Source organism: Ciconia boyciana, chromosome 12 (genome assembly GCF_034638445.1).
Source record: "Ciconia boyciana chromosome 12, ASM3463844v1, whole genome shotgun sequence".
Lineage (NCBI taxonomy): Eukaryota > Metazoa > Chordata > Aves > Ciconiiformes > Ciconiidae > Ciconia > Ciconia boyciana.
Genome location: NC_132945.1, coordinates 1,755,854 through 1,774,178, shown reverse-complemented (window position 1 = coordinate 1,774,178; position 18,325 = coordinate 1,755,854). Strand labels below are relative to the sequence as shown.

The window sequence follows — 18,325 nt, the reverse complement described above, 5'->3', positions numbered from 1 at the left end:
TTACACCAGATTATTATGTTTGTATTTATTGGCTTCTTCATCTTAGTTGTTTGTTGACCTATGTCATGGGCATTGGCTTTGGTCACTGAACCCTGCGGCACCTCCGGTCTGGTCGGGCTCAAGGCTTCATGCTCACTTGCACTCAGAAGTTAGAAGAGGAAAACAAATCTCCTGGTACTTCGTGTCCTCGGTAGTGTCGCGGCTTGGGGAGACGCAGCCGCTGGGCTGGGACCGGTACAACCAGCACAACGTTCCCTTTGGCAGAGCCAGCCCCGTGGGACCACCGCTGGCACCAGCGCTCGGGGGGTCAGGGTTTCCTACAGCTGCTTTTCCCTCCTGGTTCTGGGAAAACAGAGCAAGTTCTTCCCACTGTTAATGTTTGATCAGGACCTGCCTGTTGCTCTCTGAACTCATCCCTGTAATAAAGCCAGGCAGGGGCCCGCACTGGCCGCAGCGGGAGGGAACGTGCAGGGTGTTTGATGTGAGCCCGAAGCTGCGGCTCAGCCCACAACTCAAACAGAGAGCGTGGCGGTGCGTGCGGCACGGAGGGGCCGGTCCCGCGGCCACCCGCCTGCCCATCTGCCTGCTGATTCATTTATGATCATCTCTGTAAACCCAGGGATGTCTCTTCAGGTGAGGCTCTGCAGGGAGAAGATGGATCCCAGCTCAGCTGACCCCGTGGATACACCCTACAGGATATTTCTGCCAACGGCACTTGGCACGAGAAGCCGTCAGGCTGCACATCTCGGTGGCGAAGGCAAGGGACAAACAGACAAACAGGAGGGGGATGATGAGGGAGCCAGGGGATGATGAAAGGAGCCCGAGAGGACGCAGCCTTCTGCCTCATCCCACCACCAGCATCCCGCTAATGCGCATCGTCTCCCTGAGCCCCGAGTCCTCCTCCATCCTGGCACCCACCACCGCCTGGGTGAGCTCTGGACCAACAGCAACTGGACGCACGCCAGCGCTCCCTCCATCGGATACGGTTTTGGCTACAGCCTTGTCTCTGCCCGCAGCACGGCAGATGCTCCTGCTCCCAGGTTACTCATCCGAGCATCCGTCCTTGCCAGCAGAAGCGGCCGCTCCGAAATCGCTTCGCCAGGGATGGTGGCGGGCGTGGAGTGGCCAAGGCACAGGCAGCCTTCGCCAGTCCTTTGCTGGACACCATGGTGGTGGCAGAAGCTCCCTTTTCCCTCTGGAGGAGTGGGCTCCGCGCTTTAGACATCCTGAGAGGTGAATGCAACCCTTTGACAGCTCGCCCTCGCACCGAAGCCCCGGGGCCTGATTTGCTAGGAGAGATGCTTTGATTCTAACAATGTGCGAGGGAAAACGTCCTGCCTGCCTTGTGAACTTGCACTGTCTTGGGCTGGGACTTGGCTCCGGTGCAGCTCCTCTCCGCAGGGCTTAGATCATCCCTCTCCTACGGAGAATACCCGGCAACTGGAGGCCCCTCACTGTCCAGGGATGCTCTCTCCCAAAGGCTCCTTTAACAGCCCCCCGAGGATTTCTCCGGGCCATAATATTCCCCCAGACAAGCCTTTCTTCTCCTCCCGCCTTTCTTCTGTCAAGGAGCCCTCTGGGACGAGCAGCATTGTCAGGATGGTGCCAATTAGGCTGAGCCGGCTTCCAAGAGGCTGCGCTGGCACCAGCCCGGGGCTGCTGTTGCTCATAAAGGTCTCATTGTTCAGCGCGCTGTGGGACTGCTGGCCGGCGGGGCCGGCGCGGTCCTCTGTCTCAGGCACGCTTCCCAGCTCCACGCGGCGCTGGTGTCACTGCGCGCTGCTCAAAGGGATGATTAACGGGTGTCATTGCGGGGGCTGCGAAGGGGAGGATTTGTCAAGTCGCCCTTGGCTCCCCACGAGGCCCGAACGCGCGAGCTGAGAAAAACCAGAGAACCATCAAAGTGGCCGGAGCTCCTGGAGGGGGGGAAAATCTGGCATCTTTGGCTCCCTTCCACACTTTGTGCCTGACAACGGTCGGGATCAACAACTAATGCGCTTTTATTAACTGCTCCCCTAGATCTGGCTCGGAGAACATGGCCACTTCAGTGAGGACGTTCCCAGTTGCCCTGTGGACACCAACGCCGGCTCCCTGGCCAGGAGGAAACACCACCGCGGTGGCAGAGGCAAAGTGCGTCTTCAACGAGGAGTTCAAGTTCATCCTGCTGCCCATCTCCTACGGCATCGTCTTTGTGGTGGGGCTGCCCCTCAACTCCTGGGCCCTGTGGATGTTCGTCTCCAGGATGAGGCCCTGGAATGCCACCACCACCTACATGTTCAACCTGGCCGTCTCTGACACGCTCTACGTCCTCTCCCTCCCCACCCTGGTCTACTATTACGCCGACCGCAACAACTGGCCCTTTGGGACGTGGCTCTGCAAGATTGTGCGCTTCCTCTTCTACGCTAACCTCTACAGCAGCATCCTCTTCCTGACGTGTATCAGCGTCCACCGCTACGTGGGCATCTGCCACCCCATCCGCTCCCTGAAGTGGGTGAAGACCAAGCACGCCCGCATCATTTGCGTGGGTGCCTGGCTTGTTGTCACCATCTGCCTCATCCCCAACCTCATCTTTGTCACCACCAGCTCCAAGGGCAACAGCACCCTGTGCCATGACACCACCAAGCCCGAGGAGTTCGACCATTACGTGCACTACAGCTCCTCCGTCATGGCCCTCCTCTTCGGGGTCCCCTTCCTGGTGATTGTCCTGTGCTACTGCTTGATGGCCAAGAGACTCAGCAAGTCCAGCTTCTCCAGCCCCGGCCCCCGAATGCCCTCCTACAAGAAGCGCTCCATCAAGATGATCATCATCGTGCTCACCGTCTTTGCCATCTGCTTCGTGCCCTTCCACATCACCCGCACCATCTACTACACCTCCCGCTACTTCCAAGCCGACTGCCAGACCCTCAACATCGTCAACCTCACCTACAAGATCACGCGGCCCCTGGCCAGCATCAACAGCTGCCTCGACCCCATCTTGTACTTCATGGCCGGGGACAAGTACCGGGGGCGGCTGCGCCGGGGGCCAGCCCAGCGCCTCCAGCCCACGCCCACGTACAACCTGGCCCTGGTATCCCCCTCCGTGGACAATGCTGTGGGTGGCAGCCGCGCTGCCAGTGACAGCCGAGGGACAGGGACAGCACGGAGTGGAGGCGGGTGCTGAGGGGCCAAAGGGGGTTCCAGTAACCTCATCCCCGGTCTCCATGAGTTGCCCCTCTGGGCTCTGTGTGGGTACCCTGGCACCCCCGGGTCCCCAAACCTGCAGGGGCAGAGACCACAGGGCTGAGGGCCAGGGGCCACGGGGCTTGTCCCAGCCCTGCCCCGGGATGCCGTGGGAGGAGGGTGCCGGTGCCGCCCAGGACAGGATAGCTGCCGGGCACCTGTGGGAATGCGAAAGACGCCGAGAAAGCCATTTTGGGGAGGCAGGCTGGCGTCCCATCCTGGGGCGCTCCTGGGGACACACGGGGGCTGATCGGTCACTAAAGAGAAGGGACACTGGTCCCTCCCTGGGCATGAACAGCCCTTTCAGTCTGCTCAAGGGTGATGTGTGGGGACTGGACTGAATCTGGGGACAGAGCCGACACTGGGCCCCCCGCGTGCCTGGCAGAGGTTCTTGGAGATGTCCCTGTCACACTGCTGGCCTTGGGAGAGGAAGGGAGGGACGCGGCACAGGGCACTTGCTGCCCGTCACCCCCCAATAAAGCCCCTTCCCCTTTCTCTACGCTCAGGCCCGTTTCTTCCCATAGCAGAAAGAAGAGGGACGAGATGCCCACTCTCATCCCAGAAAGCGTTTGAGAGCAGAGAAAAGCCACCCACCACCTTAACACCGGCACTGGGGCAGGTTCGGAGCGATGAGCCAGAGTGGTGACACCCGTGGTGACGGGAGAGTCCTCGGGAATCTGCCTTTATGGGTGTTTGCTTTCCAAATGTTTACCCAGCCCTTTTGTTTGACCAAGTGCCTGCGCAGAGAGGAGCAGACCAGAGATGGCTATCAGTGCTGTCGACTCTCCCACGCCAGCCCGGGCAGGGACGGGGCTGTCCCCACCACGGGGAGCCCCAGGAGGGGCCGACCCCCATCACCCCAACAAGTCCTGCCAGCACGTGCCTAGGGTAGGGACGCCCATAGCATCGTCGGGGTGTCACCCCCCAGCCGTGGCCACGGCACCGGCCACACACAGCCACATCCCACCGGGAGCTGCCCAGGTCACCCAGGGAGGGAGAGGACCCCAGGGGTGCCACGTCCCAGCCCCACATCCGCATCCCACCAGGCAGTGGTACCCAGAGAGCCCCACACTCACCACCGAACCGAAAGCAGAGGGAGAAGGAGACCTCCCTCCGAAGCCCAGTTAACCCAGTAAGAGCAGCTGCTGCCCCTCACCTCCCATTATATCTGACGTGGCCCAGGTGGACCCGGGAGCTGCTCGGTTGCACCTGAGCGGTGCAAGGGTCCCCACCAAGCACGGCCCCAGCCCTGGAGATGGGACTGCCAGGGAGGGGACACGGGCGGGTGGCCACTCCACGCCCATGGGGAATGCAGGGGTACAGCCATGGTGCTGCTGACCCTGCCCCCCCAGCACACACAGGCGGTAGTGGGGGGGTTGGAAATCTGTATTGGGTACAGAGGCAGCGGAAAAGGCTCATCTGGGGCCAGAGCAGCACCCGCCCCTTGCCCAGGGCCACACGGTCCCGGCTGAGGCCACTTCCACGGGTCCCCAAGTCCGGGATTGTCCCCCCTCCACCCCAGGGGGGATGTCTCCCCAGCTTGATCCCACTCGCCATCAGGATACCACCCCCAAGAGCCCATCTCGTTCCCCTCTCCCACGACACCCCCTCCCTCAGCTTGTGGTGTCCTGGTTATCTTGTGGGGACCATGCCCATCGCTGGCCCCCAGCCTCGCATCAGCCCCCCCACATCACCCCACATCCTCAGGGGACAGCTGTGTCACCAACAGCCCTTCCAAACCCCTTTCAAGGCAGACCTTTTCCCAATCTCCCCTTCCCCTCGCTTCCTCCTCTCCTCTCACCTCCCGCTCAGTTTTTTTTTGGCCAGAGGAGTGGAGGGCCGGAGTGGGGATCGTCCCCCGTGTGTTCCCCATGCCGGGCCGACTGAAATCCCCACCCGCAAGAGCCAGCCGCCCTTGTGAGCCAGGATCTGGCCGCCGGCGCCGGCCGCGCTCAGAGGATGTGCAGCTCGTCTGTCTCCAACAGCCCGTACTTGGTCTTGTTCTCATTGAAGAGCTTGAGCAGGGAGCGGACGTACATCTCGTGGTACATGTCCACCGTCTCACAGCTCGGGTCCTCGATCTTGGGCACCGTCACCGGCTCTCCCACTGCCGGGAAGGGAGGAAGGTCAGGCTGGTGGTGCGAGGACAGGCTCAGCTCATCGGGGACATGAGCTGAGTGTTGCCTTCCAATGCTACCCATCATGGGGCGTCCTCCTCCTCTGCCCGTCCACCTTCTGGGGGTCCCCTCCGCCCTGGCGGGCGATGCTCACCCACGGTCGTAATGGGTCTGGCGTAGGGGAGGAAGCCCTTGGACCGGACAGAGGTGAGACCTCGGCCGTAGAAGACGCAGGGAGCAAAGCCCATCATCTTCTGGAAGCGTTGCTGGATGCTCCTCATCCAGCTGCCCTCCTCAAAGACCACCTGGCGAAAGAGGTCGTTCTCCCCAAAGGAGAAGGAGGGGACGAGGTAGGCCCTGTGGAGGGGACACGGTGGGCAGTGATGGGGCACTGGGACACCCCGACCCTCATGGTAGCGGGGGCACCGGTGACCCACCCGTGCTGCAGGGCCATGCGGACAAAGCCCTTGCGGTTCTTCAGGATGAGCGTGGTGACGCCGGGACGGCAGGAGAGCGACTCGGCCGCACCGCCGATGACGATGGCCACCGCATTGCCGGTGCCGTTCTTGGACAGCAGGTACCCGATGGCGCGGCGTGTCACCGGGCACAGGCCTGCGGCGGAACGGACCACCGGTGCTGTGGGACTGCCTGCCCGTCCAGCGCCTGGGGGATGGGGACCGTGCCTGGTGGGACCATGCAAGGGACAGTGCGGGGACAGTGCAGGGACCGTGCAGGCACCGCGCAAGGGACAGTGCAGGGACCGTGCAAGGGACAGTGCAGGGACCGTGCAAGGGACAGTGTGGGGACAGTGTAGGGACAGTGCAGGGGCGCCCTCTGCTGCGGGAGAGCTCCCAGGGGTCCCCCGGGCTGGCAGCCCTGCGTGCAGGGTGCGGGCAGAGCGCTGGCAAGGTGTGGGCAGGGCTCAGGCAAGGTGTGGGCAGGGTGTGGACAGGGTGCAGGCAGGGTGAGGGTGGAGCTCAGGCAGGGTGCAGGCAGGGTGCAGGCAGAGCACCGCCCCTGCCCTGCCTGCTCCTGGGGAGCACAGAGACCGTCAGTCCGGGTTTCCCGCAGATGGAACTGGGGACCCCCCCTGGAGCCCCCCTGCCCGTGGGCATTGCCCCCTCCGTGCTCTGACCCTCCGTGGCAGCAGGCAGAGGTGGGCAGGAGCGGGACGGGCAGGGGGTGCCTCCCCGGGGCACCCACTTAGCTCAAGGCAGCACAACGGCCATGCCTGCAGGGCTGCCCATGAGGGCAGGGTGCAGGCAGCTGCCCACCCTGCTGCCCGCGGACGCTCACCCCCGCTCATCAGGTACTCCCTGAAGACGGGCAGGCGGAAGTTGCCGGCCAGGGTGGTGAGGAAGGGCCGGATGCCCGGGAACATCTCCCCGAAGCCCGTCGAGCCCGTGATGAAGTTGCAGAAGGCGCCAACGCAGAGGATGCCGTGGGGGTGGGAGCCGATGATGTAGTTGTGGCTGGGGGACAGGTCGTGCGTCTTCACCAGCTGTGGGGACAAAAGGGGGTCGCGGGGACATAACGGTGGCACGTCCTTTTGGGTGGTACCACCACCTCCACCTGCATGAACATCCCGTCCTGGCACTCCCGCTCCCCACGCCGTACCTTCACGGGGAAATAATCCCGAAAGTGTCTCCACACGGGCCACCGCCGCAGGCACGGCAGCCTCCTGCCACCTGCAAACCAGGGAGGGGCTGCAGGAGATGACGCCAGCCCAGCGGGCAGCAGGACCCACGGGAAATGCTCCCCACGGACCTGCCGCATCCCTCTTCCCACCGTGATGATGATGGGGGAGAGGAGGGAAGGAGCAGGTGGGATGTGCTGCTCCCCATTTGCCATGCTGGGATGGAGCCAGAGAAAGGGGGGACCCCGCACCCCATCCTGCTGCAAAGCTGGAGGAAGGGGGGCTCTGCCCATCCCCACCTTTCTCCGGCGTGTCCCAGTCAAAGATGATCCAGGCCAGGTAGAGCGCGGAGATGGGCCAGAAGCTGGTGAACACCAGGTAGATGAGGAGCAGCAGGCTGACGGTTCCTGTGGGAGCCGGGGAGGGGGGTGAGCGGGCACACGCTCGTCCCACCGGGACCCCCCGCAGCCCCCTACTCACCCAGCAGCAGGAAGCTGAGCACCCACTGCAGGACGGAGAGGAGCTGGAGCCAGGAGCGGACGTCCCGCTGCGAGGGCCAGGGTGCTGCGAGCAGGGTGCGCAGGGCGGTCTGGACGCTGGCGCGGCTGCCTGCGGGGAGGGACACGGCACCCGGCCCAGAACAGCGCGGGTTGTGCGAACGCTGTCCCAGCTAGCCGGGGGGGTCCCGGTCCGGTGGTACCCGGGGCTGCTGGGGTTGGGGTAGGGGGGCAAGGCGGGAGGCAGGATGGGAAGGATGAAGCAATTGGGTGAGGAGGGATGGGGTGGGGTGGGCGACGCTCATCCCCAGAGAGCTCTGGACCATGCCAGGAGGTGGCCCCGGGCAGCCCAAGGCTGCTCTGGGGCCAGCCCTGCTCCGAGCAGGGGGCAGCTGCCAGGCTGGGCACCCCTAAGCCCAAACACGTCCATGAGACGGGGTGCACCAGTGGCACGTCCCGCACCGTGCCGAGCTCCCCAAAGGCCAGGACCTTTCCCGTGCCCTCCTTGGCGTGTTCAGGCTCAGAGAGAATTCAGGTCTTTCTCAGCCGGCGCGACAGGGACATGCGGGGCAGCATCCGCCCCCCGGCAAGCGCCAAGGACAGAGGCCAGGAGCCGAGCCAGGGTGGCTGAGGCTGGCCGTCCCTGCAGCCGTCCCCCGTGAGGGACAGTCCAGCAACCCGTGGGTGCTCCACTCCCCCCGCCACCCCCTTCCCTCCAGCCGACCTTGGTGAACCATTAACCGCCCCGGGCCAGGTGCCAGGATCCAAACTCCACGCGCGGCCCCATCCCTCCTCCCCGAAACGGGCCCGAGGCGCCGGACCGCTCCCGGCCAAAGGTCCACTGTGGCCGAGACCACCCAGCACAGCCGCCGCTGTGACCGCAGCGAGCTACCCCTTGTGTCACAAGAGCCTTGTTTTCTTGGGAAAACAACCCAAAATCAGCATGCTGGCCGGACAGAGAGATGCTCAGGGTGAGACAGGAGCAGACCTGTCCCCATGACTTCCCAGGCTGGGGACCCTCAGGTCCTCAGCGGGACCCTGGGGTGGGAGGCGAACCACCAAACCCTGGTTCGGGTGGTGGAGGTTCAGCTCTTCCCAAATCATGAATGGGACAACAGAAATAAATTAAACACTGGAGCCATCACCAGCATCGAAGAATTGTTTTCCCTCTCCCCCAAGCAGCGTGCTGTGCTTTAAGCGATCCCTCCCGCCCATCCTCGCGTGCCCAGCGAGGCATCCCCAGAAGCCCTGCTGCCCGCACAGCCCTGCTGTTGTCAACCTTCCAAAGCCCCTTTCTTTTTCCCCGGGAAGACGCAGAGCTCTGCCTAGAAAATTTGTGCCGACCAAATAGTTGCTTTTTTTAGTTCCTTTTTTTAGCTCCCCTCCCCAAGCACTCCATGAATGTCCAGACCACAGACAGAAAATGGAGAAACCCCAGGGGCTCTACTGCCGGCCCCGTCCGCGGCGACAGGAGCCTCTTCAAACCCAAAAATTCAGACTCTGCGGCCCGGGGCAGCAAGGAAAGACGAAGGGGAATTTGCAGCACTCTGGAGCATCTCGCAGGAGTAACATTACCGAATGCATTGTCAGAAATTTCATTCCTGTTGAGCAACTGTATGTTTTCCTCTGGTGCTGCTAACCCCAAACCGCTCCAAACACCTCCCTTTCCCCTAAGCAGTCTAAAGCAAATAGACAATAGTGACAACAAATGCTAATTGCCTGACCAGTTCCTCGCATCGCCAGACCATCAGAAACCATTCAAACGCGCTTTGGAAATATCTTACCACTAAGATTTTGGGAACAGGCTGCAATAATTGTTTTCATGGTGGCGAGGAGTTCTGCGCCAGACCCTGGTTCAGCAGGTTAAAAGGCGAGTTTGGAAATACCGGAGGGCAATTGATTGTGTATCCAGCTGCTTTAACCAGCTGATCCAAGGTAAACCGTCCGCCACGGAGGGGAGAGGACCCGCTCCAGCCCCAGCTTGCAGAGCAAGGAGAAGAGCTGATGGTCCTTGGGAGGATGAGGAGTCACGGCGAGCGGTGAGGAGCTGCTGTCGAGAAGGGTGGCTGCCGCTCCTCAGAAAGGCACCGATGCCGTCACCGGCAGTGGCTCGGCGGGGACCGCCTTCCCCCGGGAATGGTACCGTCTGCACTTTGGGTATTTCACAAACCGCCTTCGTGCTCTACCGGTGTTACTCCCCTCCAGAGCCACCCGAAAACGTCATCCCAAAGGTCCAGCTCCGTGGTACGGGAATGCAGCCCACCAGACAGGCCCTGACCTTCAGCCCCAGCGTCCAGCACCATCCCCTCTTCTTCCACCCCTAACAGGGGCACCGGGGTCAGCTAGCCCTGCCTGCTAGCCCAGGAAGACTGCAGTACTGCCTGGAGAGGATTGGGGGGATAAAAAAAAAAGAGAAGAAAAGGAAACAAGAGCAGCACAAAAGCAGCACTGAGATGGGGCTTCAGGCCAACAGCCAAAGGAACAGTAAAAATCCACAGGAACTAATTCACCAGAGCTACTTTTCAGTATTTATCTCTCCAGAAGTACTCGCTAGGAAGAGCTGGATAACATCAAATGTAGGAAAGGGATAAATACACATATAGGATTGCATGTGTGGTTAAAATAGAAAACATGTTTCACAGGAGAGGTTTGGAATCCAGGAACCCACAAAAACTCATGATCTGCTGTTGTAGACTGTAGAGGCTCAGTATCTGGAAAAAAAGGGCACAACAGCATTCACAGATGTTGATTAGTTAAGAGGAGCTAAGATTGCTATGTATAAAACATCTAAGCTCTCCTGCAGCCTAGCTGGCCCCTCAGGTGTGCCCAAATCATGCTAATAGGAAGGAAAAACCCCAAATCCTTTCAGAATCCCACTGTCCCCAGAGGTAAGGGAGCACTCTGCCGATGAACCCGACTGTGCCACATCAAAGGCGGTCAATGCCTTGTGGCCTGCTCCAGGTGACGCACTGCCACATGCGCAAGTAGCAGAGATGCTTGCTTTGTTTTTTTAGCCCAACATTTGTAACAGGTGTAGAACAACTGCAGTCACAGCTGCCAGCCCACGCTGGGCAACTCCAGAGCTTCCAGCCGTGATTCCTCACTTTCTCGCCCAGTAACACGCCTGCTGCATGCCGGGTCAGCGCCAGGTACGGCAGACCAGTCATGCTCTCTCTTCTCACTCAGTTCAGGATTAGTGCCAGCAGCTATTTAAACAAGCTTCAGAGGAACACAGAAAAGGTTTTCACCCCTTCAGGGTTATTCTGTAAGTAGATTTCAAAGCATGCTGACTACCAGTGCACCGCTTCGCTTTTGAACATGGCACCGTTTGTCCCGGTGTCGGCCCCTGTAGGGCTCCACGAGAGGGTCTGGAGTACACACATGTCGTGCACTGCATTATGTATGCTGTAGCCATGCAGACCCCACATTACACTAAGCAAAAGGACAAGCGTTTCTATTAAGGCATTTGTACTATGTGTAGTATTGGTACTTCAAGACATTGCCCTCGAAATACCTGATCTACTCAACACAAAAAATCCCGAACACTTCAGTCTGCCTGCGCAGGGAGGAACAGCGGGATGAGCCTGTGGAAAGGCCACCGAACACCTGGCTGCACACAGACCTCCCTGCCGAGGTGGACACTGCACTGCAAGCTGGTCTGCTCAGAAGCCTCGGCCGAAAAATCTGGCCATCTAACATTGCCTTGTTTCCCATCCTCAACTCCCTTGGTTGCTGGAAACCAGCCTTACAGACTTGCTCTGGAAGAGCCTAGGACAAAGAGCAAGGGATTTTCACAGCAAGAACTAGGCAGCACAAGAGATTTTATTTTGCTTAAAATATAGAGGAAAAAAATAAATACATCCACCCACAATACAAAGAGCAGTTTCCAAATTCATGTACTTTTCTTTCAAGGACTTCCTCTGACTGGGAGAGCAGAGGCAGTCTGACCCCTCAGAAAGAGCTCCACCTGACAGGAGCTCTGTGGCATCACCATACATGACCAGTGCACTCCGTCTGACATTTAAGGTAAACCAAAGCAAACTGTCACGTTTACTCCTCTGACTCCGGTGCCTCCCAGAAGAGCCACGGATACCTCCGCATATGTACAGTGTATTTACTCCTATATCTCCAGGACACAGGCAACTCTTACAGGATTTCCAGGCCCTGCTCCCTCTGCAGCGAGAGCATCAGCCCACGTTCTGCCGGTTGCCATAGCCTCTTGGGTGTGTATCTTTCCAGTCATCCCAGTTCCGAGCTTTTTGAAGAGCTTCCTCATCATCCTCCTCCTCTTTTTTCTCCTGCTGCTGCTTCTGCAACTCTTCATCAGTTGTACCTGCTGAAGGTCGAGAATAGGAGTGAGGGGCAGTAAGACAGTGGAAGATCCCTAGTCTAGTTCTCAAAAGAGAAGCCCTGCCAGGAGCCGGTCTAGACAGAAAGCAGGAATTGCCAAAGAGCAGTCTAGCAATCCAGTTATTCTTACAGCCTAATGAAGTCAGCTCTTACTCTTCCCCAGTCAGTGGGTGTTTCACACCCTGAACACATCCCCGTTCACCCTCCCCCTCAAGAGACTTCCCGAATTCTCTATTCCAATCTTTGCTTTGCCACTCTGTACCTGCTGTTCTCTGAGGAGCACTCTGACCAGACACGACTCCTTGCCTTCTGCGCTGCTCGTACCAGTCATCCACAGTCATAGTAGGCAGGCCGGGATATCCAGCACCAAACACTCTACAGGAAGAGAGAGACAGTCAAAGAAGGCACTTTACATCGCTACGACTTAGAAGAAACACAGACAATCGTGCACAGAACTACTCTGTAATCCAATCTGTACTAACAATATAAGGCATGGTATCAAGGAAGGCTTGAGAACAAACATACTTCTACCGCCTGGGCCTTCAGCAACAGACTTGCCAGTAACCTAGCCATAACGGCATTTAAAGAGTTCATCCTGCTAGTTTAGAGAGGTGAGGACTGTTCTAGTCCAAAGACCTTGGATCACTTCTCCAGCCCAAAAGAGAACACTCTGCTAGCACAGCTTGCCAAGGAGGCCCCTGGGAACTGAATTAGGCACGGCGTGGCCAAATAGATATATGGAAGGCTCAGGGCAAATAACGTCAAAAGCATGACAGGAAATCTGGTTTCTATCCCATTTTGTGCTTTAGCTGCCAAATTCCTTGCAAGAATCTCACAGTGCCAGCAAGTGTTAAGATCTTGATACCCTAGGGAAAGCCTTACAGTTAAAAATGTCTTATTGAGACTGATGATTCTCTGGTAGGTATCACGTCTTCCCAACCCCTAAGATCACTTATTTGAATTCACTGAAATCTTCCAGAGTTTACATTAGATGAAGAGACCATGTGTGCTTTTCACTGCTGGGCTCTTTATTTTAACAGTGAAGAATGATCCTGTTATATCACAGAGAGGTTAGAGGGGCAGATAAGCCTTGCCCCTCCACAGCTTACCAAACAGCAAGCACGTGGCCTATAAACTAACACAGTAATATTTGCTTAATACGATCTCCTCTTCTGCCACCCCAACAGGAGGAAACAGCATTAGCCAAGACACTGCAGCATGCTGGTAACACAAGAAATGGTAACAGAAAAACAGAGAAAGTTCAAGAAATCCATTAGATGTTCCCCCCATCCCCTGCCCAGACGCACAACACAGGCCATCTTGATGCAACACGCTGCCTGAAGGTAACGACTGGTTTTCTGCATTTGAAAGAGTATCTTAGGCTTACGGGAGAACAGAGCACTGCCTCGTAATGTGTCTAAATAATCAGAAAACAACATACTTAGCCTGAGCAGCATCCCGGGTAAGAATGAAAGGTTTCAATGGAGCCCTGACTTGCCGAGAAGTACCGTGTGGTGGTGCTGAAGACTGAAGATGCAAACAATAGTCACAAGATAATTGCGTAGATGAGAATCCCCTTCTCTGCTTCCCACCCCCAACAAGTTATTAAAGGTCTCGTAGGAGAGCAACGCCTCTGCCGTCAGAGCAACATCCCAAGATGGACAATTCAGGCCTTAATCCAGTTTAAATCATGAACTCCCATCTGTGAGCTTCTGCAAATCACTTCTCTTTGTGCCTTTGTTACACCCGTTCTGATCAAAGCAGAAAGCTGACAGAGCTAAACCAGATCAGCTCAGATCAAAGCATGAAATATAGCTTATTTTTCCCAGGGATCAAACGCAGTACATTCTGAAGCAAGGAGAGCTCATCATTCCCGATGATATCACCCAGGACACTACAGAAGAGCAGAGTTCTGCAACGCCAATAATAAACTGCACAAACCAGCTGTGCCAGCAAAGCTGGACTATGGTCTATGTCAGGACATTCTATTTTTTTATTTCTAGACAGGCACTTTTGGTGAGTAACATAAAGCCCTCAGAAACACTACTCTACAGAGGAATTGCAGGTCTACGAGAAGCTTTCAGCATTCAGAATAGGCATTTCCTTCTGTAACGTCTGGACGCTTTGTAGGCCAGAAGCATAGGTTTGAAAGAAATCACAAGGGTCTTCTTTTAATTTACAAATATACTTAGTTCTTTAGAGTTAAGGGTCTGGCAGAACCCAGCAAAGTGGAGAAAAGCCTCTGCACGCAGACTGGTTGATACTCAATGCTCTAGCATTTCACAAGCCATGACTGTCTAGAACATGTGGTAGCACCGGACAGTGACTAATACAAAAATCAGACCACTGCCCATTCAGAATTAAACCAAACCCCATCTGCTTGTGCTGTGATTGAGCTCAATTTCAATTGAGAATTCACAGAATAAAACTTACGAAACTCTGCTATTGAATTCCTCTGAGGCTCATTTACCTGCAACAGTGTCTATCATCAGGTCTAACCATCCACAGTCCACAGGACCCGGAGTGCAAGAGAGATATGCAAAACATACCTGTTTCGCTGTACCTCTGCTCTTCAGGATGACCATTTCTTGGTCAATACTCTCAATTTCCTCAAGGCTGGTGTTGATCCATTTCTGGATTTGTAGTATGTAAAATTCCCGTATCTGATCGTCATCTGCTTGCCCGCTCTCCACGAAGGTTCTCATAGACGCCAACCTGTTCTCCAGTTCCTTCTTCTGCTTATATCTGTCTCAAAAAGAACAAAATGAGATCATTTAAGTAACCTTTCTCTAACACAGCCCAGATACAGTGTTTTCTAAAATAAACAATTTCCTGTTTCTTGGAATTCAACCAAATGTAGATAGAGAGCTACCTCCTGTCCCAATCCTCTTTTAACTGCTTTTCACAGAGGTGACAGTTGCTGACCAGTGCTCGTTACGGTACGCAAATCCCAGACATTCATAAAGCTCCTCATCTCTTTGACAAGTTTCCTTGTGCGAGGAGGACCCACTCATTTAACAACTGAGTAAGAGTCCCGTAGAAGTAAAGTCGTGACTTACAGGAATGTACCCCTTCAGAAGTGGAGGAGCACTGGCAGCACCAGATCGTACTGGCTGTCATTTACTGATGACCTCTAACGATGCGTAAGCAAGAGGCAAAACATCAAGCAGGGGGATCCATCTCCCCACCTCATCTGACTGACAACAGAAGGTTTTTGACAAATGAAAACTACAGAAATCAGAAGAGTTCTAATCTGCTTAAAAAAGGCTTTGAAAATGCACGCTTATATACACACATGCAGCACCAAAATATTTTCCTCCCATCTTCCCCATCACTTCCATCTGTCAACTCAAATTTAGACGTTACATAGGATCTTTACTACTCTTTGTTAGAGGTTTAATATGATTTCATCTATTTAAAAAGAAACTTGTATACAAAAAGGGAGGTTGTGATGGTTTACTGTTGTAATTAAAGTATCTTCTGTCTGTTAAAAGCAGCTTTAAGAAGACAGTTTAAATTTAGAGACGCATCTCTCAATTATTTTTTTCTTCTCCTAAAAGTTGAGCAATCTTGAAAATTAAGCCTCCTAGGTAAAATTAGACAAGCCTGGCAACATTAATCTCCTGGAGAAAACAGGACTTTAACTCATCAGCTCCTTCACTGAGAAAACCAATGTAATAGCTATTTTGAGTTGCTTCTATATGACACAAAGATATCAAGAAGCCGCTTACAGGGCAGATTAAAACACTTTTCCAATTTCCGTCGCAGGTGTTTTTGTGTGTGCAGGTTGTTTTTTCATATCATTTTGGCTTTCTGGATTTTTTGACCTTTTCAGGCATTAGTTATTAAAGGGGGAAGCTACCTATATAATACACTTCCAGGCTAAATCCTTGTGTCCCACTTCCTTCAGTTACAGTGCCACCTGAAGAACGAACAGTAAGAACCAAGGATTAGAAACCTACAGGAGCTGAAAGGACAAGGAGCATACAAGAGTCGTTCTAAAAACCAAACCCATCCACAAGTGCTCCACAGAGAACCCCCAAAACAACATCTTAACTGGCTGAGCTCCTGACTGCCCAGCCCTGTCCTGCAGGGAAGCAAAGCAAACCACTCCATTCCCATTTGTCTCTACACTCCACAGCGGGATAAGTTCTCTTCAGTTGGCCGCTGCAATCCCAACCTGCTCCCTGGGACGCCGCGGTGCGTGCTCACTCAGAGAGCAAGGCCAAAGAAAGCTAGGATGAGACAGGTCTGAAGCCGGTGTGGTGACACGGGCCTTCTTCATAAAATGTGGTTCACGCAGCCTACGCATTTTACTGAAAGCAAATATAATTGCAACATCTCACCCTGATCAAGTACTAACTTGCTTGCGACAGAACTCACAACGCAGGCACCTCCCATTTGTCTTCCAGGGGAAGGAGTCACGGTGCAGGCAAACACAGGCCCTCAGCGAGAGGGGAGTTCACGCCCAACCAACAGCCCTACCTGCAGGACCTAAAACTTGCTCGCACTCGGGAGGAGATGTGCAGCTCCCAGACTGCTGACAAGCAGGCCGTGCTGAAAAGGCTTTGCTGTGCTGACCCCAAAGGCCCCGATGTATTCTAGTATCCCAAACCCATCTCAGTTAGGTTACTCTCTAGAATATAAATCGTATTTTTGTGTTCATTAAATTTAAACAGCTCTCCAGCCCAGCTTGGGCCTTTCAGTGCTACCACAATAAGCAACAACTTGATTGTCGAAATCCCCGACTAAAGCATGACAGAGAGGCATCAATCACCTCTTTTTTAAAGATCTAATAAGCACATTGGTAGGTAACTTCCAACGTGGGTGGCTTTACGCTGTTAGCAGTGATTAAAGAACTAATCATAAGAACTTTTGTGCAGTCCTTCTTCAAAGACCAGAAACTAATGCACCTCCCCAGTCTGCGCACAATCCAACACCATTAAATAATACGTGGAGCATCTCCTAAAATGAATGCTTCGTGATCAAAGTATTCCAATATCAAGGGAAGCAGTTCTTTCCTGACAGTCCTCGTCTGTACGATCTCGCGCTGCCTGAGGCTCTCCCCTTCTCCTAAGCTGATTCCCAAAAGCCTTTAAAGACCGCAAAGGGAGCGCCTACCGTTCGATTTTGGCTTGCCTACTCGACGCCATGGCCACCAGGCTGGGCTGGGCGGCAGCGGGGCCCCCCGGGGACGGGCTCCCGGCATCTTCCTCTCCCGGGGGGCTGGCGGGGGGCAGGTGGAAGCTGCCCAGCCCGTAGCTCCTGCAGAGCTTGAGGAAGCGCCAGAAGTGAGCCCGAGCGCTCTCCAGGTGCTCCAGCCTCCTGCTCAGGTCCACCTGCTTCAGCGTCAGGGCCCCCAGCAAGGCGGGCAGCAGCAGGTACTTCAGGTCGGCCGAGGCGATCTCCTCCAGCTCCTCGTTCTCGCTGCAAGGGGAGAGACGAGCCGAGCCGAGCCTTCCCGTTCCCGCTCCGCTCCGCCCGGGCCCGGCCAGGCCCAGCCCGCTCCGCGGCGGCCCGGGGGCCCGTGTGGAGGCGGCGGAAGGCACGGAGGACCCTCGTACGGCCTCGCTGGGCCCGCCCAGACCCAGGCCCAGGCCCAGGCCCAGGCCGTCCCTCCCCTCCGCTCACCTGAACAGGTCCAGCTGCGCCACCATGGCGGCCGCCCGCTGCAGCGCGTCCAGCCCCTGCCGCACCTTATCCTGCACGGCGGGGGCCCCCGAGGACGGCTCGGCACCGGTCTCCACCTCCTCCCAGAGCCGCCGGCCCACCGCCAGCAGCTCCGCCAGCCGCGGCCCCGCGCCGGCCCCCTCCGCCATGCTGGGCCGGGAAGGTACCGCCGCCGAACCGCTTCCGGGGCGGCCGCGAGCGACCCCGCCCCCTCCCGCCATCTTGGTGAGGGCAGAGGGGCCGCCCGAACGAGCGGTGCCGCCATCTTGGTAGGGGCGGGCCGGAGGAAGGGGGGCAGTTCCATTTACTCTGTTTGTTTTCTTCATACGTACGCGAGACAGCTCGATAAAAAGTTACTCATAAAAACCAGAAGAGCTGTGGGTTTAGGTTCCCGGTCGCTGTGCCCTGAGTACCCCGCAGTGGTGTCACTCTCCTGTCACCCTCCTGCCGTCTGACCGCTTCGCTCAGGCGGCAAAGGCGAGTGCCGGTAGCGTGAGGTATGTCAAGAGCTGACCGCGTCATTCTGTGGTGTTCCTGCACGCCAGGCAGGAGGTGAAGAACAACGGCAGCGGGAAAACTAATTAGTGTAACGATTGGAAGTGTAATGGGGCCAGGAATCTACAGCCGCTTGTTCGTTGCTAGCAGAAGATGCTTTGGCATCTCCAACAGTTACAACTAGTTCGCTTTCATCAAGGCAATACCACTCAATATAGCATCTTACCCCTTCGTATGTATTAGTTAAAGCTGCAGTAAACATATCACATCATCAGCCCTGTAACCGCTACGCTTCCACATTTCAGGAGCACTTTGAAGGACCAGAGGGAAGGAGACCGCTA

The 18,325-nt window shown here is 56.2% G+C and overlaps 3 protein-coding genes across 5 annotated transcripts; 1 reads left to right on the top strand and 2 right to left on the bottom strand.

Moving 5' to 3' along the window:
• The first annotated feature begins 2,035 nt into the window (after nucleotides 1-2,035).
• P2RY4 (pyrimidinergic receptor P2Y4) lies at nucleotides 2,036-3,160 on the top strand. The gene has a single exon (XM_072877221.1). The coding sequence runs from the start codon at nucleotides 2,036-2,038 to the stop codon at nucleotides 3,158-3,160; it is 1,125 nt and encodes a 374-aa protein (XP_072733322.1).
• LOC140658594 (diacylglycerol O-acyltransferase 2-like) lies at nucleotides 2,208-9,293 on the bottom strand. 2 transcript variants are annotated; one of them, XM_072877225.1, is made up of 9 exons: nucleotides 9,254-9,293; nucleotides 7,453-7,581; nucleotides 7,272-7,379; nucleotides 6,954-7,024; nucleotides 6,633-6,837; nucleotides 5,774-5,948; nucleotides 5,491-5,693; nucleotides 5,212-5,326; nucleotides 2,208-2,250 (listed from the first exon to the last, which is right to left on the bottom strand). In XM_072877225.1, the coding sequence occupies exons 1-9, from the start codon at nucleotides 9,291-9,293 to the stop codon at nucleotides 2,208-2,210; spliced, it is 1,089 nt and encodes a 362-aa protein (XP_072733326.1). The 2 variants fall into 2 exon arrangements, with proteins under 2 accessions (XP_072733326.1, XP_072733325.1); XM_072877224.1 differs by lacking the exon at nucleotides 2,208-2,250 and having other exon boundaries at nucleotides 5,172-5,326.
• A 1,969-nt stretch (nucleotides 9,294-11,262) lies between these two features.
• IGBP1 (immunoglobulin binding protein 1) lies at nucleotides 11,263-17,668 on the bottom strand. Of its 2 annotated transcripts, none has more exons than XM_072877223.1 (6): nucleotides 17,451-17,668; nucleotides 16,941-17,246; nucleotides 14,369-14,564; nucleotides 13,261-13,346; nucleotides 12,082-12,194; nucleotides 11,263-11,802 (listed from the first exon to the last, which is right to left on the bottom strand). In XM_072877223.1, the coding sequence occupies exons 1-6, from the start codon at nucleotides 17,636-17,638 to the stop codon at nucleotides 11,657-11,659; spliced, it is 1,035 nt and encodes a 344-aa protein (XP_072733324.1). In that variant the 5' UTR covers nucleotides 17,639-17,668; the 3' UTR covers nucleotides 11,263-11,656. The 2 variants fall into 2 exon arrangements, with proteins under 2 accessions (XP_072733324.1, XP_072733323.1); XM_072877222.1 differs by having other exon boundaries at nucleotides 11,264-11,805.
• Between the last annotated feature and the right edge of the window lie 657 nt (nucleotides 17,669-18,325).